An 18863-nucleotide genomic window follows, 5' to 3' on the forward strand; every position below is an offset into this window, starting at 1 on the left:
GATAGCCTTCTACATAAATTATTCTAATTTGACAGTGGTTTTATAAGGTATTTGGCTAAAAAGATATACTTTAGGATTCATTTCAAAATGTGAAACTCTTAGAATAATTCCCTCTGAAGAAGACTGTAACTGGATCCACAGATTATTCCAGTCCTTTTAAATTCCCATGCAATTTACATTCTGTTAATCTTTTTTATAAAGAGATGCATCCAAGTACTCTTTAAGGATGTGGATACCCTATTAAAACTATTAATATAAAATCTTATCTAATATGCAAAACTAGAGCCTTTAGCATAAACTTTGAATTTGCCAAAAGTTACAAAAGCTTTTGCTTTTGTCAGTTTAATTTACGTTTCTAACACTTTTTCAGGAATGTAGAGCATGTAGCTGGTGAAAAGAAACTGGAAAATGTGGATCTCACACTCAGAGAGCAGATCCCAGTCCCTTCTGTGCCATTCACGTTGCTCAACAGGCTCATAAACACACCAGAGGCCACTCAGCAGGGATCCATTTGCTGATGCAGGTGTGTTAGATGGAATGTTGCAGAAGCATGTGGCAGGAGTGATGTGTGATGCTGAGGAGACGTGACAGGCACCATCATCATCCATCACACTGCTGCCATCCTCCCTCTCTGCAGCCCCTGCTGGGCAGGGGACGCTGCATGGAAAACTCCTTGTGGGTCACCACCAGAGGACTGAAAGGATTTGTCCCAATTTGCCTCTGCCCTCTTGTCCAGCTGTCCTGAGAAAAACATGCACATGGAAAAATGGCGTATACTTCATGTGATTGGCTCCAGCCAGGGTAGTCAAGCAGGAAAAACAAAAGGAAAAACCCTGCAAGCAAATCCAACAGAGCATTACCAAAGACCTGTCAGGGCTGGAAGCAGTTAGAACAGCAGATTATTTAGCATGGCTAAACGATCTTTCTGCAGGACGGCTTCTGAATCACAATTTCTGAATAATTATGAGAAATATCCTGATCAAAAAGTTTTTAATATCATTGTGTTCATTAGAAAATACAGCTGCATTTTACAGCAAACAGTAAATTCTAACTTGAGGAAATGCATGTTATTTCAGTCCTATCATACTCTAAACGAATGCTGTTAGTGTTTTACTCATAATTTTATTATTTTCTATGGTTATTTCACTTATCCTTTATCAGCTGTCTAAATCCAAATTCAAATGCGTGCATGTCATCTTTTAGAATCAATGCAAAGAAATCATTAATTCTAATTTCTTAGAATTTCTTTACTACTTCAAATTAACATCATTCTTTCACGCACTGTTAATTTTTCCCCCCAATTCAACTGGATTATTAGGGCTTGAAGAAATGTTTCTCTAAATAATTTGTCTTCTATAGTAATGTGGAGAAATGTCTACTGTGATATTTTGTTTTAACTGACCAGCATGCAGCTTTCCAAATTCACTGCAACATAGCAGAGACTAGTTAATTTGGGGAAGAAAATGGAAAAAGAAAATTCAGATTTTTAATGAAAATGTATGAAACAAAGAATTTTTTTCAACCCAGGCAAAGATTTTCTAATGGTGTACTAATTTAGTCACTTAAAATAAGCAGCAACCCTAATTGAATCCCACAAATAGAGAAAAAATAGAAGAAATTTTTGCATCTTTATATTTACCACAATTGTTTGGTACCTAGGTCTAAACAGAACGCTTATATTTTGGCCCATATTTATTTAAAAGACATTTTTATTTGCAGGATTTCTGTCTTTCAAATCTATCTCTCTGTCTCTACCTCTGCTTCAAATACTAAAACAGCTTTGATGTTTAGAGTAGTCTGTTAGTGCAACTCATAAACTAGAAGGAACTTCACTATTTATATCAGTTCATTTACTGTTACTGCAAAGTAAAACATTAAAATAATATTACCCACCAAATTTCTAGGTTTTCCTGTAATAGCACACTGTCTGCATGGCTCATCTCAGAAAGATATTTTTCAAAAAGCTAGATTAATGACTTAAGGAGGATGAGTGGCAATGCAAACTCCCTTTGGGCTGCTGCACATAAACGCATTTTCTCACGTATAACAGAAGTGCTCATTTGGGGCATTCCACAAAAATCCTGTAGAAAAATCAGGTTCTTCATGAAGCAGAAAGTGAAGAGTGAATTAAAAGACAGATCTTATGACAAGGAAAAACTGTCAAATACAGGGAAAGAAATATAGACCACAGAGAAAAAAATTACATAGACAATCAACAGTAATGCTAATGATGTAGAAATATCTGAATTTTCCCCTTCTTGTTCTTGCTGGGTTTCAGTTTCATACTGTCCTCTTTCACATTCTCCTCTGTCTACACTTTACTTAGAGACCACACAGAACAGTCCTGCTATAAACTGATTCCTCAAATGTGCTTTGTGCATTCCAAAGTGTACTCCAAAAGGTGCACACTGTCTGTTTCCAGGAGCTGTGATATTCTTCTCTGTAATTTTCAAGTTTTAGTGCATAGGCTGTCAAAGCACATAAATTGTTGAAAAACATGCTCTTACTGACATTGCAGTTCTTAAAAAAAAATCATGCTACTCGACCTCTTTACTCTTTTGAACAAGCTAAAGTGGAACTAAATTGATGCAAAAATCCAGATCAAAAGATCAGTAAAGGACTCAACATAGATCAGTCCATAATTGTACTACAGATATGCATTACATATGTCTATATATTTGTATATTTGAATATACATAAGCATAAAAGGTATAAATACAGTGTGATTGTGCACATGTTTATATGTGTGTGTGTCTCATGTGTGTGTAAAACAGTGAGAAACCAATAGTGCAGGAGACAGGTACAAAGCAAATTAGTGCTTGAGCAGGCCAAAGATGCAGACAATCAGAAAAGAGCTTAGTTTTTCTTGATTTAATCTTAAATGTAAACACTAATAAATCAGATAACCATATGAGGCATCAAGCAGCAATCTGTCCTGTAAGCCAATCATGCTAAAGAATGTTAATGCAACATAAAGGAAATGAGGTAAAAGCAGCAGAAATTGTGAGACTGGTGCCTCTGGATTTTTCAGAGTCTGGATATGAACCGAATTGATATCACAGTAGAAGATGTGACTTCATGAAAAATGGTTCACTGTATTGGCAGATTTTCTGTAGCTTAGTTTTGCTGGGTAATAATCACAGTTTGCAGGTATAATGGTTTTGCAGAAACCTTTTCCTTGTGTTGTGACAAATAAGCAATAGTAAAAACTGCTTAGTTTCAGGTATTAAGGAAAGAATTAATTTGAGAAGAAATAAGGGGAAAACCCCTGAAAGTAGTGTCTGATCTGATGGCTGACGGAATGATCAATCACATCTGCTGTGGGATGGAATCTTGCCTGCAAGGACCTTACTAATATTTGCATTGATAAAGGGAGAGTCATCAAAAATGTGACCTTTCAAACCTGCCTTGTTGCACACCTTCTTGAACATTGTGATGCAGCTGGCATTCTAAAACCTACAAGAAAGAGTAACTAAAGATGCACAAAACAAAGTAAAACCCAGGTCCTTCCTTGCTTTTATGGGCATGGGTTTTACCTTTTGACACAAGCCCTCCAAGAGCATGGACCTCAGTGAAGGCACCTTAGTAGGGTTCTGGACAAACCAGATATCCTATATAATAATGCAGAACACCTGTAATTTGCTGCATCCCTCATAATATGATTCAGCTCTACTTCTACCAGCTTCTGTAGTCATCAAAGAGAAATGCCATGACTGCATGAACATTCCTTCTGTTCTGGTCACCTTGTTTCTTGAGGGAGATCTCTGTGAAGTAGCTGTATTTCCTCCTCGATCTCTACAGAAAGGAATCTGATACTTCAAAGAAGAAGAAACCTTTGTTCCCTTTTCTTTGTGCAGCTGCTAATAACAATCTGTAAAACTGAACCTATGAACCCAAAGTTCCTATGACCACAAACCTGAGTTTACTCAGCATTACTCAGTATTTCTAACTCAAATTCTCACCATGACTATTGTAACTAAATGTTGAAAAATAATTCAACTGAAAATTGATATCAAAATTCTTTAAGATAATTTTTCTTAACTTCTTAAATTTTGTCTTTTGATAGAAAGACTAAACAGTTTTACTGATGTAATTACAGCAGAAAATAGTTACAATTTGCTCTACTTCAAATTTGCCTTATTTTTGTAAAGTTAAATTACAAAAAGGAAAGCCAAAACAAAATCAGAATGCTCTAGACATATGCTTGCTACTTGTTTCTCATGAAAGCAAGTATTGCTCGTAGTCTATTTGTCAAACTCTTTATATCTGATAAAACAAATCAGTGCATGCAAAGACTTCAAATAAATATCATGACCAATTAAAAAAAAAGAAAACTGGCTTCAAAACTAACCTACAATGAAGATGTAAGTAAAAATCTGTCTAAACTAATTTCTTGTGAACTGGAAATGGAATATATCCTCCTAGTGATGGGAAATATGAAAAGATTCAATACTTTTAATTAACCCTTTTTTAAATTGCCTAAAGTACTTAACTGTATACAATTAAAAGAACCACAATAATATTGAATATCTCCCCTTATTCAGGTTTCTACTTTATTTTTCTAAGTAATGTATTCTTGATGACCCATATGTGCTTTTTGTCAGGTAGAGTGTTTTCTTCAAAATGAAATAATGTGCATGCCTTGTTTCTGCAGTCCTCACTTACAAATACATGCTAATGCCCTGCTTGAATAAATGTCATTGCTCACATCAGCATATACTACAGAACTTGACTTCACATCAACTCTCAAATTTTCTTAACATGTTTCCTAAATGGAGAGAAATTCCTATCATTTGCATTGTTAGTCACAGAGCAATGAATTATGTATTTGTTCCTGACCTGTGAATGCCCAAAGCAGCTTGTGAAAATATATGAGGTCAGGATTATAAGACCATCATTTGAATTGTTTGACTTTCTAGTCAAGCTAATAATCACTCTTCCTTTCTTTTTTCTTTTCTTTTTTCTTTCTCAGTATTCATACATGCATTTTCAGTCACATTTAGCCATAATATGAGGTTATAATCAAAAAAAGCACGTGTTTATGTGAAAAAAAGAATATTCTTGCTATGCCCACTGGCATATTTATGGCTTTAAATGTCCTTGTGTTCCATGGCTTTATATTGGCCAGTGTTGCTCAAAACATACTTAGCTCCCCCCTCATTTTCTGCACAGTCTTTTTCACAGCTTTCCCAGCTTTTCATAAGAGAGGCATGGGGCTTCTGCCTTATTCAGTTGATGTATTTCATTTGGGGATACATAGTGTGAGGTGCTATACAATGTGTCACATTGTATGTTTTTAATAATCCTTCTGTTATATGTTATTGTGGTTTATAGTTGAAGGCAGTGGGGTCAGGATTTCACCATAAAAATGTGCTAATTTTATTCAAGAATGGCAATTATTGGTAAAAATTTCACCAAGTCTCTCTCTGTGTAATGGAAGTATTTTAGTAAGCTTTAGTTTCAGCCTTTGTTGACAGTGGCATTTCAAGTAGAATCAAAATATTTGTTAAATACTTTAATGGTGGAATGCGGTACCATAACCCTTCTTCAATGTGGTACCTTCTCCATGTGGTACCATAACTCTTCTTCAATGGAAGAACTGTTTTAAAAGTGGAATATTCAAAATTTTGACTGAACAATAATGAAAAATACTCCTCCATGTGCCTCCATCCCCTCCAAAGATCTCCCCATTTGAGAGATCTTTGTAGTTAAATCCTCTACACATAAGAAATTTATACACAATTGCACATGCATGAAAAATTCCAGATAACTGAGCTTAGAAGTATTGAAAATAAAGTTTTATCTTTGCTACAATAAATAATTTTGGGTTATTAAAAGATTACCTGATGAAGTCAATGGTTGCAAACTCCTTCTTTTGACAGAAAATATCATCAATTTCAAATGAGTCCCTCATTGTCAGAAACCCATAACTGATGGCAGGCGTTTTTCATTCTCATTATCTCTATTGTCCACCCTCCTGCGGTAAGGCAAGTAGGTTTAGTTATCAGGGTCAAATGTGCTTCACTAGAAACATCAAATATGGGGAGGCACATTACAGGGGCAAAGAGGCAGGGCTAGGTGAGGATATATTGCACACCAGCCCTAGGTAGTTTTACATGATACTATGGGTTAAGAAAGAGAGTAAGATACTTTGTGGAGGAACTGTGACACCAGAAATATTACATTTCTAAGTTTGAAATAAAATAGCACTCAGCAGCTTACTTTCTAGTAAAGCAAAAAATTAGTTTTTGTATATAGGAGTAGAAGAGGGGTAATTTCCATTTCTAAGTAGCTAAACCATTTTTTTATATATAGTATATATTACCATATATGTTATGTATAAGATTTGCTTTATACAAAAATTTATTAAGGCTTATGTATTAATGTTGTGCATTCTGAAAATTCAAGAACAATTTTGAAGGGAGAATTAGAAAAAAAATTCATATTTCATGTCAAGGAAATAGATTAAATAGATAACAATAGTTAAAAAACAGATTCATGATTGTCATGTAATAAATGTCAAATGTATTTATCAACTGGCTATGCATATAATGAGTCACAGCTTCCACATATATATGTATTTGTTATTGACATGTGTAGCTCCTTAAATGCACCTATTAATTGCAAACACTGGAGTACAGTCTGTTCTCATTTTACATTGCTTTCCTATATGCATATTAGAAAGAGATAACTTTTTAAAGATAAGATTAAATCTGAGAAACTGAGGTAAAAAGTTATTTAACTCTCTGAGAGACAAATATTATTTTTCTTTTAGAAACTGAAGAGAGGATTGAACAGACAGAAGTTTCAGTAGAACATCTGAAAATATCTCCATGAATGAAAGTACGGAAAATGGGTATTTTTTGTCCCTTTCAGATACCCACATCCTTATTTTGATTAGCTTGCTAATATAAATACAGCAAAGTTGTTGTATTTTTTAAATAACTCTTTACTGAATATGTCAACAAGATAATATATAGTGTATAGTGAGGTTTTGAAGTTAACAATGCGTGCAACATGGCAGATTGCAGAAAACAGGTAATGCAGACTTCAAACCATCTATTTTTCCATGTTAAAGATAGAAAATATACCAAACACAGAACAGAACCAAGTGTGCATATCTCAGTTTAAATCAATTTTATGAAAGATTATCTTCAGATATTTGGGATCAACTCATGATAACAATTTGTTTAGTAGCTTATCTGTTTCTGAGAGGATCAGAATTCAGCTCTCGTGAGGCACATTTCCACAGAGCCCCAGTGTAATAAAAGGTTGCAAATCTCTTCTGTGCTAGTTTTCCGTATGGACTACTAGCCAGCGTCCTTTTAAAGAGTAAAACATTCTCTGCTGTACAAAAGTTTAATGCCAAATGCTTCAATATTGCCTGTAGTATCATCTGGGATACAAAGTGCCCTGTTCAATAGAGTTCAGGAAAGGAGTGATCATCAGCTTCCTAGGATTATCTCTGTGTTTAGAAGAGAGCATCAGGCAGGATTTGAGGAGGTTCAGAGCCAGTAACTTTTGGTTTTGGCACTCACTTCTGTTTTGTTTTTCCACTGAGCTGTAAAGATAAGTCATGTGTAAAACCATTATTCTCATGTTCTAAAGAAAAAAACTTTAATATCTCCATGTTAAATTTAAGGTGAAGAAGTACTATAAATGTAGAATTCAATGGGAATTAACCACTTTACTGTCAAAAGCTGAGACTGAACTTTCACTTCAATGCCTTTATTAAAGTGCCTTATGTAGACCCTTAAAACAATAATATCACTATGCATGAAGTTTTTCTGTTTGCAAAATTTAAATTAATAAATTTTTCAGAGGGAGAAACTTGTTCTCATGAAAAAAAGAAAATTCTTCCGAGAAAAATATAGTTGAATTACTCTAGTAGCAAATATCATATGCTACTTCATTTTTCTGTTTTTCATGATATTCACTGTAGTCCTTTATTGGGTTACATGGAAAACTGCTAGTATCTTTTCGGATGAAAGTAGCTTATTCCCTAAATATTCTTATAAAGAAATTCAGTAATAATGTTCCAATAAGAACCTGTTAACACAAAGTCCATGCATTAATCTGGTGTTTGTTCTGCTAGCAAGCCACATGCAAGTAGCACTTATTAAAGTGATAGAATCCATGAAAATTAGGACCTGTTTGTAAATATATACGTCTTCAGAAGGAAGTCAAGTACTGGGAACTGCAGTGTTGTGATACTTCTTTAACACAATTTCACTTAAATGCTTATTTTATTCTACACCAATCTTTCTGCATGTCTGTGTCAACTATTAGCAGTATATAATGGAAGATGGGTGATATTTTGACTGAAAAAAAAGAATTGTCCCTAGATCCAATGAACTTGATCAAATCAGGACTTAGAAGTGAACATTTTGAGTGAGTTGCACATATACATATTTGGCACTTCTGCTCTATAGGCTTTAGTTATTATATGCGGTTGGATATCTGCCCTAAGTGAAGATCACCCGAGTTTTACAAAGCCCAAGGAAAAAGCTACTAGTCTTAAACTTTATATTGCCAAAAGATTGTTGTCCATTTTTAACTCTGACTTTTTCTACATACTTTACCAAGTGAAGTTTACTTGCTAAGTGCTTATATAGGTGGGAACTTAAATGAAAACCCAGATGTTTTGAGAAGTCCCAAATTCTGTTGTAGGTTGAAATACATTAACCCTTTTGGAGTTAAGGAACAATTACATAGGGAGAAACATTCTTCAAATTGCAGATATGACCCTTCAGTTGACTACAACTCTGAATTTTTTTAGATAATATTCCCAGCTCTATCCAGAAATTTTGGTATAAGGTGCTAGCAATGTTTTTTCAGAAAAGCCTTTATAGTAAAGAAACTTTTGTCAGTATCACATACAAAATGATTTTTTTTTTCATACTGAAGAGAAGATTAGAGTAGGCTATCTTTAATATCATTGTGATTTTTGATCTAGGTAAGTGAGTCATAGTCTACATATATATATATACACATACATATATATGTTTCATAATTCAAGATCAAAATGACCAGTTTGTGAATGCCTTCTCTTTTCACCCTATTCTATAAGTAACCAGATTTGTTGTCATCAGGTTGGGCTTGTGGATCATTCACCCACAGTACAGGCCAAACTCCCTGAATATTGCTATGAATAAGGTGCCTATAGTATACTGAAGTCTAGAACAGAAGATTCCTCCTGCATCAGTAAATACTAGTCAGCTTGTACTTTCAAATGAGGCCTTTTGAAACCAAATGTACAACTAGTTATTTCATTGAAATTAAATACTATGTCCACATCCAATGGGAATCACTGGCTCTGCTTAACTTCAAGCAAACTCCAGCATTCAACAGAAGCGTGCAGAAGCACAACTGTTTGCTGCTTGTCTTTTGAGCTGTGACATCTGAAATATGTTAAACAAAACAAAACAAATAAAAAAAAACCCCAAAACCACCAAAACAAAAAAACAAAGCCCAGAAGGATAAACCTTATCATCAGTAAATAGATGACAGAAAAAACCCGTCCACTTTGCATAGACAATTCTACCTAGAATTATGCTATTTGAAATTGTATGGTAAACTTTTAATCAGCCAAATTTTAGTGACTTATCTATTACAGCAGCCACACAGGTTGCTTAGAATACCCGCTATAGATGGAGAAAATAGCTAATATATAGAATATAGACTGGAATTTCATAATGTGATTTTAAAAGGTGTTGCTGGGAGGATGTGGTTCCTTACAAAATGCTTGTACTTTGCCATCAATCATAACTGGGTTCATTTTGTCATTGCAGACAATTAGTGTTATCATGTAATCTGAATTACAGAAAATACATGCTCATAGACTGCTGAGTTTCAAGAATGGGTTGAGTGAAATGAGTGAAGGAAAGGATTAAAACTCTCTCTTCCAGCATAAGGAGCTTCATAAAGTGAAAAGTCCAAGCATTCCACTGTGAAGGTGCTTCAGCCTTTACTTCAAATCCACATGCAGAAATTTTCTCTCTATCCCTTGGTGATCACCGTAAAGCTTTCTCTCTTTGGTTCCCTACTACCTCTGGGAAGTTTTGTCACTATCTTTTTTCTTTTATTTTTTTCCCCCGATGTTATGTAACTTTAGCTTGTCCCCAAGCTCAGGAGAAAATTAGCTACATTAAAAAAGGAAACTGAAAAAACCCCAAATAATTAGATTCCACCACATTTCTTGCAAGTCACTGAGTTTGCAGAGTGGGTGAAATATTACATAATTTTGAGAGCTGCATTATGGTTTTAATACAAGCGTGATATTTTGCATGATGCATGTAAAGCTCAAGGACTGAGAAGAATCTGAGGGTATAAAAAAGCAAATTCTAAACCCAGCTACCACTTGTGAAGCAGAAATCATTATGGAAAACTCGAAAATGCTTAAGGTAAAAGAAGTGTAATTCAGAGGGACACTGTGTACCTGTGTTCTCAAAATTCCCCAGTCAATCAAATGCTTAGCTAATGTCAGTCTCTGTATACTTTAATTGGGAAGGAAAAAAAGCAAAACAAACAAACAAACAAAACCCACAAAGATTTGTACATGATTTTCCCCACTGAAGATATTTCAGTTTATAATAGCCCTCGAGGTCTTCCCAGAATGAAATAATTTTTTTACAATATATTTCTTGTTTGTTTTCTCTTTTTGTCTTTTTTTTTCTCCTATTTCTCCATAGTGAACATAACTCAGGCCCTTAAGTCAAACAAGGCTTGAACCATACAAATTATTAACAAAACCTTTCCATTGCCTCTATATTTTGCACATTTTCAGCAATATGCACTTTTAGATTTCAAATTACATGAACACATACATGAGTACTGCAGAGCTGGGAGCACTCAGAATTTCCCTCATTCTGGCCTTACCTGAACATGCTATGTCAACAAATGATGCTCTATTAAGAGGTGCAACTTAATGACAGCTCTCTGTTATGTACTGTTACATAACCTTCATCTCCCACTGAGAAGGGTCAGAGAATGCCTAAAGCTTCTTAATCCTAATGAAAAGCGCAAACAGTTGCTGAGATAAAGTATATAGTATTGGGGACATTTTTTGAGCAACTTTTGCAAATAGAAATCAAGGCCACTTTGAGTTTGACACAGAGTTCTTTCCACATTTCCTATTCCAAGTCGATTGAAAGAAAACTAATCAAACAAGAGAGTAGCTTTTTTTGGCAGCACTCAGAACTCCAGCTTTCAGTTGGAGGAGAGAAGTGCAGACCTGACAAAGAGGAAGGGATATATTTGCAATTGTTTGAAGCTCAACAGCAAATGCTGGGTTCAAGTCAGAACAGTTGTGCCCATTTCATCTGAATTGCTTTTATCTGTTCCTAGTGACCCTGTTTTAATATGCACTTATTTTCCTGTATTCCAGGACACCTAGAAACTTTACATCCCTCAGACTGCTTCGACAGCAAAGTGGTTAATGTTTAAAGAATGAGTCATTCTTTCCTTTGCCATGACATTGGGTTCTTATTGTACAACCCTGTACAGTACTCAGCAATAGTTTTTAAAGATTTAAAAAGCAAAGAGTTACAAAACCATTTGCAATTAACTTGAAATAGAAAAGATAGCACTTTTTTTTTAAATCCCATTATATAGTACACCGTATAAATTACAGAGTATTCAAATGCATAAATGCATCTGTGTAACATTTATCAAATGTAATTTTTTCATTATTCTTGGGGGGCTTATTTTTTCTAGAGTTTTTTCTCCTTGTCCTAGAGACCCCCATGGTCTCTCACTATCACGTATGACAGTGCTCCAGGTCTGAGACGTTGCTGTTGCAGTATCGCATGTTGTTGGGGATGTGGCAGTCTGTGTAGTTAATGCCCCCGTTTGGGGTATAAATGGGCTGCAGTCTGAAATCTCCTTTAAGGAGCTGATCATTATTTAAGGAGACAATCTGGAAGCTGGTTTCCGTCATCTCCAGGATGGAGTTGTCCTTCTTGGTCCCTGCCTCACAGTAGTCGTCTTTCCGACGGCCCCGGTTATATTTCCACTTCTGGGAGGTGTAACGACCTTTTTTGTGCATGTGCCAGCAAAAAATGCTAAGCAAGACCACGAGGACAAATATCACTGCACCCCCAATCAACCCTGCCAGCAGAAATGGGGAGCCTAGGTTCTGAGAAGTCGTCTGCTCATGGCTGGAAGGGATGTTACTGCCATTGAAAAAGGAAGCCTTGGTTGTGGCTTCTGAACAGACAGTGTCTTCTCCAGTCCGGTAGTTGTTATAAGCATCCAGTGGAACCAAACAAATCCGGTAAGTGGATTTGGGCTCCAGATTTACCAAGCTTGATTGCTGCTTCTCACCACTAATTATTCGTTCATGAACAATTCCTCCTACCAGACTATGGCCCATTTTAACCCATGTGAGTTTATATGCCATCACGGTAAAAAGTGACATCCAGTTGACTTGGATGCAAGTGTCATTCACAAAGTGGATGGAGAGCTGAATCCAGTCAGACAAAGGAGGTGTCACCCTTTCTCTGTCCTCCCTGTCAGGCACAGTGGGGAGTGTGGCTATGATGGGAGTGAGAGGATTATATTTACTACTTGAGGGAGGAAATGATGGGCTGGGAACTAATGTAGTTGGCATGGTTGTAGCTGGGACTGGGGTGATGATAAGTGGCAGACCAGGGGTGGTGGTGGGGCATGACAACATATTCATATTGAGCTCCCTGACTGCCATACCTCGGACCTGCTCTGGTCCCTGGCACATAAAACCACGTACATTGATGGAAGCAGGAATAAATTTGAGCCATTCAGTGACCCACTTAATGCTGCAGTCACACAACCAGGGATTATTCCTTACAGTGAGTTGTCTCAGGCTATGGAGATTATCAAATACTCCCTTTGCCAACATCCGAAGTTGATTGTTGGAAATATCAAGACGTTCCAGTTTGTGGAGGTTTGAAAAGGCTGTAAGTGGTATATGGGTTATCTGGTTGTCCTGCAAGTAAAGTCTTAGCAGATGTGTACCTGGAAGATCAGGAGGAGGGTGAGTCAGTGAATTCCGAACTATTGAGAATTCCTTGAGCTTGGAGAGGTGGCTAAAAGTGCCTTCAGCTATGCCTTTATTAGTGAGGAGATTGCCATCCAAGATCAGACGCTCCAGACTTGTAAGATTCTGGAAGGCCAGGTCTGAAATGACGGCAATTCGGTTTTCGTCTACGCGAAGTTCTTGTAAGTCCAGCGGAAGGCCTACTGGAACACTGCTTAAGTGATTCTTGGACAAGAACAGAAGCTTGAGGCTGATGGCTTCCTGGAATGCCCCATCCTCAACGCCAACAGTGGAGATGGAGTTGTCATCCAGGTGCAGTTCTTCCAGCTTCAAAAGCTGAGCAAGAGCAGCACGTGAAATGGTCTGAATGTTGTTTTCCTGCAGGTGGAGAACCCTGACATTCTTGGGCAGGTTCATGGGGAATTCGTCCAATTGATTGCCATACAGGTAGACTGTGTGCACAGACTGGACATTGTGCAACTCTGCAGGAAATCCAGCATTATTAATTTGGTTATTATGGAGGTAGAGGACGGTTACACCCTCCGGTATCCCAAGAGGCACTGAGGTCAAGCTTCGTTCATTACAGTAGACAAAGTTTCGGTCACAGCGGCAAACTTTTGGGCAGGCCAGAGTTTTGGAGACCTGTATGTAGAGCCCCAGGGAAAAGATAAGCCATGATTTCATGAGAAAAGCCCAATCTGCGGGCCACATTTTAGTCCACAAACCCATTTCTAATTTAAAGAAATAAAGTACCAAAGTGTTTAAGAACTGATAACGATAATAATGCACAGGTAACAAAATCTCAGGTCATTAAAATTGGCTTCTCTTTATGTCCAGTGTTCAGGCCAGAGTTAAAGTCTTGGAGGCTAAGCATAAAGTAATCCTTTTATAATTGGCCTGCCTCCTACTTCTGATAAGGAAAACACAGTCTTATTAGCCAGGGTTACAATGTTTGCTGCCTTCCTCCATGTGTGCTGAAAGAACCAGTAGCCATGTCTTTGCAAATGAACCACAGGTTACTTTAAAGCTACCAAAGGTCTCTGTGCTTGGAGGTGTATTTCACTGAAGTCTGTTGGCTTCTGTCAGCTTTCTGAAGTCAGCAAAGTCCTCATATTCACTATCTGCCAGATCTGGTCTGCCTGTGGAAGGAAAGAGAAATGAAAAAGCTGAATAGCATGAAACGTTTAATAGGGAAGATTAAGCCCATTAGAAGACTATTCTAAGGCTGAGCTCTTTATGGATTTCGGGGGAAAAAAAAAGGGAAAAAAAGGCATTAATATTAAACATTAGCTTAATATTACTGCTAAATAGTCTTGAAATAGATTTGATGCAAAGTCATTGCAATGACTGAAGGAATTTCTGTGACTTCAGTGAAGGCTAGATCTATTACTTTCATTTGCATACTATACCTCCAGTCTTTGTCCTCTCACAGTCTGTTTAAAATTTTAGAACTAAAAACAACCCAAAAACCTAAACCATTTAACTGGAAATTTTTGCTCAGGTAATTATTTTACTTTTGCAGAACCATTGACTTCAATGACTACTATTCACTGATGCCTGACAGAGTAGACTGTGGGCTGTATTATTTAATCACATTCTATGTTTTTTTCATTTTCTACCAGACTCTGGAATATTCTGCTTCTATTTCTGTAATACCATTACATATACTGTCCAAATTAATGCACACTGCCAGATTATTTTGTCTTGCTCTAATGAATTAGAGACTTATGAGAAGAGTCTTTTAAACAAGTATGGTAGTCCATGAATATAAGATACCCTGCTGTAAGGCATGTACTCGCTAAAACTATCATCTTGATATTGGTTCTGATGTGAACAGTGCTGTCAATAGATTCCACAACTTGCTTTCCACTAAATGAAACAGGCTCACATTTGCTAAGTTATTGTTTCAGGAGATCAGCTCAAACTGTGGCAGTTTTGCAGAACACTTCCTTTGAAACCATAAAGGTTAGATATGGCTTTTAATTTTGCTACACAGTTATCTTTGAATGGCTACATAAACAAGTGTGTTAACTTTAGTATAGCTGAGTTCCTTAATGTGTATTTTCATCTTGTAAGCATACTTTTTATGTTCACAGCTACTATTTATTATTCAGATCTATAACCAAACATTCCCACTCTCTAAAGCATGCAACGAAAGGTACTGTGTTGTTTGATGCTGTCTTATCTTGTTATAGGTTGTTTCCAATGATTGTCACCCCATCCTCCCCTCCAAATGCATAGCTGGACCTAATGAAGGATATCAGCCTTGGCAAGTACAAAGCACGTGCAGATCTCAGGGTCTTCAATTACAGTGACATAAGCACAGTAATTTTCCAGGTTTTGTTTATCCAAATCAAAGCTCAGGCTAGGATTTCAAGAAAATAGAATTTTAGTGAACAAAAATCCTGTTTCTTAATAGCGGTTGATTTTTTTTTATTTTCTTTTTTATTATTATATTTATATTTATTTAAACAAATTAAGAACATCCAGGTCATTCAGAAAGAAACTTACTTTTCATACATAAAACCTTGCTAGTCTGATACAGCTGTGCAGTTTAAAACATGTCCCTGATGCTACTTTTTGGGAATCCCATGGACTGGTAGTGTAGAAAGCATCCTTAGGAGTCAAACTGTTCTAACCTTTCAACCTTGCACTTGCAGATTACTGTATTTATTTAGGGCATCATCAGATATCACACTCAAGGTTAAAACAGCTGGAGATAAAAAAGTGAGATCCTGAAAAATCCTGTTTATCATTTTGAATTCAAATTTTAAAGATATTTAAATGTAATACTGTAATACAGCCTATAATGTATTGTCCTTTTATAGAAACAGTAAGATTAGGTACCCCACTGTTCATGGTTTACTCTCTCACAGGCATATTTCAGTCAAGACTGATTTCTTTCCAATTATGCCAGATGACGTGATACTGTAGAGAAACTCTTAACAGGATTACATTCTAACATGAGCCTAAGTGTGACAGTTTATCCACCTTTAATATGGCCTGGCTCCCATCTAGATCACAGTGCTCTGATCCGTCATGACACTCTCTTTTAAAATGAGAATGGATATGCAGAGCATCCTCCGAGATGCTCAGGACCACAGAGAGGAATAATAGTTGTTCTCTCACTTTCCTGTCTTTGTCAGAGAGAGATAGCCTGTACCTCCTCACAGATCCAATACCCTGCACTAAGCTCACTTCCGAGTCTAAGTCCAGTTACTGATTAAGTTTTACTTCACTCCTGGGTACAATACAAAGCCCAGCTAAGAACATGCAGCCACAGGCAGCTGCAGTTCCTGGTTTGCTGGGAATATCCTAAGAAGGGACTGTCATATTAAAACTGATTTATGCATTCACCTCATTCTAGTACTCTGTACAGTATACTTCTCACCTAAGTAGATGTGGCACCTGAATTAAAGATTTCAGTAATGGTTCAGATATATTAGGTCAAGCACACAGCATTTCTCATTAGATATTACAAGAAAAAGAGCTTTGATTGGACAGTAACTTAAGCAGATTCTGGAGTTTCTCTCCTTTTCTTGTTACATGGATTTTGCTATTAGAAATCTGTTAAAACTTCCCTGTTTTCTTCCCTCATGATGGAAAGAAAGGTAGTCCTCTTATTAATGCTAGTATCCTAAACTCTAGATAACAGTCCTTAATAAAGTGATACAAAAAATCCAGTACAGATTATATGTGTTTGGGACTACTCTTGATTGTACTAAACAACAGTACAAGGACATATCTAACTAGATATTTATGACCTCATGGTTGACTGTGGTGTGGCAGAGGTAAAGAATGAGGAAGTAAGGATAAAACTGAATGTATTTAAATTACTTTTTTGGGAAGGGTTTTTCTTTGGTAGTCTTTTACAACTGCTTAATACTAACTTAAAATAGGGCTCAGAGTTGCTGTACTTTTCGGCATATCTCAGGGACCCTAATGCAAAAGTGAGTCCTGTGTGTCAGAAATCTCAACCCCAAAGACATAAAAAAGATTGAAGAGTCGGAAATCTACTTGATTAAAAAAAGAGAAACTTTTTGAACTTAAACTCCAAAGGGCTAGAAAAGTATAAACAGTTTTTTTCTTCAGTAAACTGCCAAAACTAAAGGCAGGCAGAATCACTCAACTTCCCCTCTCCCCACCATTCCTGGCATGCTGGCTTCCTAAAGCAAGCTCTGTTTTCAATATGACTGCAAATACTAAATTGAGTCTCTCTACAAATTTACTGATTTTTTCAGAAGTAGAAATTTGGAAGTGGAGGAATTAAAGGCATTCCTTAGCTATTGTGATTGTAAATCTTGAGATTTGACTGATAAGCCATAGGTGGCAATAACTTTGCTTATTTGAAATGAGAAAGTTCTATGAACCAGTCTAGGTAGAGAAGAAGGCAAGTGTCACAATTAACTTAACATTTAAGAAATTATCAGGCAAGCGCCTCAATAATAACATAATAACACATCTGTCCATCAACAATTTGGTAATTTTTGTTTCTATTTACTCCCCTGTACACTTGATTTCTATTATTTCTCACTATATCCTCCTTAGACACAAGTTGTGTCTTCCAAGTGTGTAAGACATTTCCTACCTTACTGCAGCCAGGATCTTAAATCCCATTAGAATTTAAGGAATGATACAATGAAATTAAGAAGACTGCTTTGAAATAGATGAGAAAATATCACGTTTTAGGTGGCCAAGTCTGAAAATTTGGCTTAGGAGTTCCTGCAATCAATGGAAATATTTGTTTTCATAACTTACAATGCATTTCTGATCAACATTTTTATCTCACTGTCTTTTTTCAAACCTGCCTTGTTTAAACTCCCTTTTGGCTGATGCTAGCTGGAAAAGAAAAATTCTGTCTTTATGTTCTGGGTTAAATATAAGGTGTTTCGCTTAAAGATGTTTTAAAGGTTGAAACATCTGGCTGCATGTTGGGAAGGTAAAAGTTCCTTATTAGTCGTACCTTTACTGGTCAGAATCCTCCATACAACTTCCAGCCTTTGTCACACTGCATAGCCATGCAATAATTAATATATTACCGAAAGTGATGTTCAATTATAAATTTGTGGCATCTAGGGGAAAAAAAAATCATCTCACTAGTAGTCTGCTTAAGGAACTTTTTCCTACCTCACGACTGGTCTACTGCCTCAGTGGCTCTGCCTACGCTGTCTAAAGAATCTCCAAAGCTCCCTCAGAATCATCTTTCCCATTTTTCATTCTGCAGTCTTCCAAACATGCAGTCAGGTCCCTGTGGCTGCCTGAGAACCTAGTGATATTCAGGGAAGATAACAGAGAATAAAGGGAGAAGATAACATGTGGAACCAAGCCTGCATAGGAATGTTACCTATGGCAACATTGGTTACCTATAAGCACAGAATTCTGAGGTGTTCCTAAAGCCAGGTTTTCTGTCTTCATTAGCCTAATCATGGTTTATATTAAGGCTATAGATTTTTCAGAGGTAATAAAATTAAGAATGCTTGGATATTCTTTCCTTCAAGGAATACTGAAAATAATAAAAAAATAGGTCAAAGGAATCCAGGCCTTTTTTTCTCTGATAGCCTAACAAGTTTGCATCACTTTTCCCAGCAGTTCATCTGTTTATCTGGGCCTGAGCGTCATGCAACATAAATTAAAAGGCAAGCAAAGCCAAAACCAAACAGTCATACTTAGTCTTTTCACTATTACAGTCAGTGACTCTTAGCACTAAACCATTTGGGATAAATTTTCTTCGCTGTACTGCAGACCAGGGTTATAATCAAGTCATATAATCTTACTCTACATAATTATAATACACAGTAAGTACAAAACTATTATGTCTGGAATTGAGTGACAAACAGAAAACAAATCT

The 18863-nt window shown here is 36.5% G+C and overlaps 1 protein-coding gene across 6 annotated transcripts in view; it reads right to left on the reverse strand.

Moving 5' to 3' along the window:
* Nucleotides 1-6925: 6925 nt before the first annotated feature.
* Nucleotides 6926-18863, reverse strand: part of FLRT2 (fibronectin leucine rich transmembrane protein 2) — a 62561-nt gene continuing 50623 nt past the window's right edge. For all 6 annotated transcript variants that reach the window (XM_031064841.1, XM_031064855.1, XM_031064847.1 and 3 more), the window contains exon 2: nucleotides 6926-14154. In XM_031064841.1, coding sequence (XP_030920701.1) covers nucleotides 11759-13744 — 1986 coding nt within the window. In that variant the 5' untranslated portion in view covers nucleotides 13745-14154 and the 3' untranslated portion in view covers nucleotides 6926-11758. The remainder of the gene's footprint in view (nucleotides 14155-18863) is intronic.

The sequence above is a fragment of the Geospiza fortis genome, unplaced genomic scaffold (assembly GCF_000277835.1).
Source record: "Geospiza fortis unplaced genomic scaffold, GeoFor_1.0 scaffold54, whole genome shotgun sequence".
Taxonomy (NCBI): Eukaryota; Metazoa; Chordata; class Aves; order Passeriformes; family Thraupidae; genus Geospiza; species Geospiza fortis.